The following is a 5,415-nucleotide window of genomic DNA, read 5'->3' as shown; positions in this document are numbered from 1 at the left end:
TTTATTGTCCAAGTTTTTTTTTATTGAAAAACAGCAATGATGAAAATGTGTTTTGCCTGCGTTTCCTGGTCACGCAATACAAGTGCAGAATTAATCAGGGCGGCCACTAAATCGAACCACGAACCTCTGCCTATGAAGGCCAACATGGCAAACAAGGGGAGGGTGTGGCCAGTACCATGCCTGTCTGCCTTTGTCTCCCTCGTGCTCACCTTTACACACTACACCAAGTACTGAGACCATCACCTGTTAAGATAATCAGCACGGATATTATCCGTGAATTGGAATTTAACCCATGTTGCTGGGTTGATAGCGCAATGCACTAACCACTACGCCACCGCTCAGTATACCAAAGATCCCTTGTAGAGCCTAGGGGCCGTCCATAAATGACGTCACGCGATTTTAGACGATTTTTGACCCACCCATCGTCACAAAGTCAGACCCCCTCAAATTTGACGTCACAAAGCTCTGCCCCCCCCCCCCCCCCCCAAAAATGCTTCAAATCACTTTCAACTATTGTCATTGTAGTGCGTATTTAAAATGTGGTGCTGCACTCTGATGTTGGAGAAAACATTTATTAAAAAGTCTATTTAATTAAGTAGAACGTTTTGATTTAAAGCTTACGTGACTGCAGGGATTCATATTCTTAGTTCTTTCGGTAAAGTCACGTAGAAGGGAAACAATAAAATAATACAAATATAAAACAATAAAATTCTAACTGCCAAATCGCTCTCCGTGGTGCTGTTAAAAAAACGCCACTTTTTTCAAAATGTCTTGCTGTGGCTTTCACACCTGATGATTGCTTGTGTTGCAGTCGAAACGACGTGAGAATTTTATTGTTTTATATTTTTATTGTTTCCCTTCTACGTGACTTTACCGAAAGAACCAAGAATATAAGTAGAACGTGTTGTCTATATTTATTTAAAGTTGCGCATTTTGATGTAACGTCACATTTCTCAATCCCCCCCCTTGTCAGACGTCATCACAAATGTCTGACCACCCCCCCTCTCTAGGTGCGTGACGTCATTTATGGACGCCCCCCTACACAGGCTGCTGCGGCAAATGCTGTTAGCAAGCACCAAGGGAGGCTGGGTTGCCAGCACCACGCCTTTGTCTCAATGGTGACGTTTACACACGGTCCCAAGTTCTAATTTAAGGCTGAGTCGACCTAGGAGAGGCCCAGGGCTGCTTCAGATATTCTTCACTGGTTGAATACAAGCGTCCCACTCACCATACACATACTAATAACAGAGTATGGCGTGGTGGTGCAGTTGTGTACTGCATTAACATAATTTGAATATTTATTGATACTGGAGGGACCCATTATGATTCTGGCAGCCTGGGTTCGATCCCGATTCTGTTGTGGGCCTCCCGGAGGTTGACTCAGCCTTTTAAGAGCCCCTGGTGTGGTGTCAACATCAGCACTGGGAAGGCACTGGTGGCTGGGCGTGTTGCTGATTAATGTCTAACTCCAGCATCCCAAAGCACCCTATATCATCTCCCATCCCAAATACACGAAACATACCACTTCGAATCCTATTGTACCAACTCTTCCTGCCCTGTGCCAGTCTGAATGTGCTCGCTGACAATCGTGGGCTGCGAGGCTAAAAACTGGATGTCACAAAATAAAGATCCCCCAATAGTCATACTGCTGGGGTACGTGTTTTTAGTGACCACAAGAGGGTCTAGTTATATCAGCCCATCGGGGCCTGGCATGAAAACCCGGTGTCCATGTTCATTGCTCAAGGACAAGGCAGTGCCCACGGAAAGGTGTTTTGGTAAAAAAAGTAGGAGCGATGGGCGACGTGTAATGTTTGTAATTTCACGGCATACACTCGCGTGTTCAAGTCCCGACATCTAAACTCACAGGAGGCGCAAAGGGGACAAGGTGGTGGAAAATTCACCAGGCCAGGAGATGCAACGCGACGATTAATCGTCGCTCTTCCGCGCCAGGCGGCAGAAGCTCCAGTTGTGCTCGACTGTGTTCTCATTGGCACGCTCACTCATGTGGTGCACGCGGGAGCATCTCAGGGAAAACCCCTGGCGTGCAATGTACTCCCACAGGTGCACGCGCAGCGACACTTCTTGCGTATAATCACACGGCCCAAACGTGAAAGACATTTGCCCATCGCGCGTATCCATCATGTGCTTGTTCCAGCGCGTGAAGTTTCCAGCGATACTCTCGAGCAGTGCAAACACCTTGGTTGTGATAGTGAGCTGCGTAATTATCACCGTCACTGGGTTCGAGTACTTGCTTAGCTTGCGAATGCTTGCCAGCTCCACCGTCTCCTCATAAGTATCCAACGCGTAAAGGGGCTTGGGCTCATTGAGGCATTGGATGAGCTGCTCTATTTGATAAAAGTCAGCCTCCTTTCGTAGGAGATCAATCTCCTTGAAGTCCTGCGGGAGGGTAAGTTCTGAAGTGCGCAGGAAGTTGAGCACGTAGCGGAAGAGCGGCCCGTCGCGGTCGATGAAGTAGTGCCCCTGCGCGTCTCTCGCCGTCGGCAGGTCCCCGCTGAACATGGCGCCCAGCATAGAATCTGAGTAGCGCGTGAGCGTGGCGCGCGACGTGCTGTAAAGGTGGCCGCCCACGTTCAGCGTCACAGGCTCCGACATTATTATGTCTGCCATGGCTCCTCTTCTTCACCGCGAGATGCAGATGGGCACTGGGCTGACTGGAAAAACAAAATGTATAAAGCATTATAATTATTAGACCCAAAGCAAATATTGGCAGGTACTTCATCACCATCACAATCCATGAGCAGATAGCCTGTAGGTGTCTACCTAACATTTCCTAATTTTTTCCACTTTCCTCTATCTTGTGCCAATATGCTCAAGTAGTGCCACATCTTTTTGGCACATCGTTATTTGAATAACACACTAATAGAGTGAGCCATTTGCGTTTTGCTGGAATGTGATAATTTCTGCATTTCGTGGCATAAATTACTTTTTTTAAAGTGTTGGATATTGCCGCACAATTACGGTACTGCTTGAACATTCACATCCCAGGGTGTACTTAACTCGCCACGCGAATCACGCTGTGTGGAACTTGAAATAAATGCTTCATTGGACATGCCAGACCGCACAAACCGGAGGCAGTGTGCAGCATCACAGACACGATTCTCCATACCACACCTTGTTTGAAAGACATGACGGAATCCAGTCTGGGATGCTTGTTTCACAAAAATTACACAATGTGTGGTCAATTGTAATTCAACGTTGACGACAATGTCTCTGGCCAATACGTGAAAAGAGTCTGCAGTTTGCTTAAAATGTGGTTCCTTGAAACGCAACACAATCGTGGTGAGCGTTGCTCGGAAGAACGTACCAACATTATCACGCAGCAGACAACACACAGGCCCTCTCTCCATCCCACGGCCCTTACGACCCTTCACATAAGCACGTGTCTCACGCGTACCCAACGTCCCGAACCAGCCACGCCGGTGCACTTCTGCGGACGCAAATCGGTGACTCAACCACAAGTTCAATCTCCGGTAAACGCATCCCACGGTCAGGTGTCTCTGATCGACGGTCAGCTTTGCTTGAGCCAATGATGGGAACCTGAAGGATGACCTCAGCGGTGAGGAGCCGCCGACTTCTTGCCACCACCACCCCCCACATCGATGTCCCCCGTACGAGGCGGATCGTGCCCACGACTCTCTCGCTGCGCGTGCTCCGCATAGAATTGGGTGAGAGTCCCGTGGTGAAGTTGTTTGTAGGGTAAACGTGGCTTCTGCGCCCGGGATCACATTAAAGAAGAGGAGAGAGAGAAACCTCCCCCCCCACGCCAAGCATGCGGTCAACAAACAGCGCTACGAACTCAAGTCGCGCATCGCATCAACAAGTTCCTGGTTTCGATTTGTACGTTCTCCTCCACCTCCACCCCCTGTTCTGCACTGCTTTCCTCAGGGTTCTCCGATTAACTACCATAGCTGTAATAAATTAAAACATCCTCGCGATTTCCATGTTGGCCACACAGATCCCAACGCTGAAACAATAAACTGCACATGTCCTCGCGATTGGGATCACACGCAGCAGCAGCAGCAGCAACAACAACGCAACGACGAAGCGGGCAACTTCCTTCGGAGACGTGAGACTCGGCGAGCCTTTCGCGAGTAATCAATAGTTCATTTAGTTCATCGTTTCATGTATTTTGGTATAGCCCTGTGAGCCATTCGGCTCTTGAATCGGGTGCAACAGCAACAAACAAAAACATCTCGGTAACTCCGAACGGCGACACATCAAATCGTCTTCTCGGTTCTTTCGGTAAAGTCACCGCGTAAGAGTGGAAATAAAACAATACAAATGAAACGTAATGAAATAAAATTATCACGACGTTTCGGCCACACACAAACACAAGTAGCCAAACACAAGTAGCCTTGTGTTTGTGTGACCTGTCGTCCCGACAGGTTTGTTCCTTTCACCTGAAGAAGGCCACTTGTTTGTGGCCGAAACGTCGTGAAAATATTATTATTTTATTATTTTATTCTCATTCTACGTGACTTTACCGAAAGAACCAAAGAAGGCTACTTGTGTTTGTGGCCGAAACGTCGTGAGAATTTTATTTCATTACGTTTAATTTGTATTGTTTTATTGTTCCCATTCTTACGTGGTGACTTTACCGAAAGAACCAAAGAAGATGAATCCCTGCAGTCACGAAAGCTATAAAATCGAAAACCAAATCGAGTTTTGCGAGCCAAGCCCGCCTCGACTGCGAGCCGGCCTGGCTCTGGCCTCGAGGCCCCCCCCCCCCCCCCCCCCCCCCCCCCCCGGGGCCGCCTGCGACCCTTCCGTCAGCCACAGGCAACGTGGCCCTGGGCAATCCGCCCACCACGACCGTCTCCTCCTCAGCGCCAAATGGAGGCGTCTCGGAGCCGCAACTCTACCGGAGGAGCCGACCCCGCGCGCCGCCTCCATCGTTCGCGAGGCGGCAGCGACAGCAGCGACGAACGCCTCTCCCGCCTCCTCTCTCTCTCCGTGGCGTCACAGCGCGACATGACGTCATCGGCCTCGTTTGGCTTACGAGATGTCACCGCGTAACGTCATAGCGTGGCATGATGACGTCACCCGGCCTAATTTTGGTCGAAGTGACGTCTCAACGCGACATTACGTCGTGGAGCGACACGACGTTGACCCGGCCCTCACTTGGCCGAAAAGACGTCATCGCGTAAAATTACGTCACGGGGCGACACAATGTTACCCCGGCCTTCATTTGCCCGAAGTGACGTCACAGCGCGACATTACGTCGCGGAGCGACATGTTACCCCGCCCTCAATTGGCCGAAAGACGTCATCGCGTAACATTGCGTCACAGCGCGAGACGTTACGCGGCTTCATTTGTCCCCAGTGACGTCATCGCGCACGTGCAAGGCGCCTCCCAACCCGTCGTGTCGGCGAGCGGTGATGGATTGACGCGGGA

At 49.9% G+C, this 5,415-nt stretch overlaps 1 protein-coding gene across 3 annotated transcripts; it reads right to left on the bottom strand.

The window, feature by feature from the left end:
- On the bottom strand, positions 1-5,129 carry KCTD6 (potassium channel tetramerization domain containing 6). Of its 3 annotated transcripts, none has more exons than XM_032954656.2 (3): positions 4,884-5,041; positions 3,559-3,730; positions 1-2,672 (listed from the first exon to the last, which is right to left on the bottom strand). In XM_032954656.2, the coding sequence occupies exon 3, from the start codon at positions 2,626-2,628 to the stop codon at positions 1,927-1,929; it is 702 nt and encodes a 233-aa protein (XP_032810547.1). In that variant the 5' UTR covers positions 2,629-2,672; positions 3,559-3,730; positions 4,884-5,041; the 3' UTR covers positions 1-1,926. The 3 variants fall into 3 exon arrangements, with proteins under 3 accessions (XP_032810547.1, XP_075923325.1, XP_032810546.1); XM_076067210.1 differs by having other exon boundaries at positions 3,571-3,730; XM_032954655.2 differs by lacking the exon at positions 3,559-3,730 and having other exon boundaries at positions 4,884-5,129.
- Between the last annotated feature and the right edge of the window lie 286 nt (positions 5,130-5,415).

This window comes from Petromyzon marinus, chromosome 15 (assembly GCF_048934315.1).
Source record: "Petromyzon marinus isolate PM22_M1 ecotype Great Lakes invasive population chromosome 15, UKy_Petmar_22M1.pri1.0, whole genome shotgun sequence".
Lineage (NCBI taxonomy): Eukaryota > Metazoa > Chordata > Hyperoartia > Petromyzontiformes > Petromyzontidae > Petromyzon > Petromyzon marinus.
Note: the sequence above shows the minus strand (reverse complement) of the source record. Positions and strands in the feature narration are given on the sequence as shown.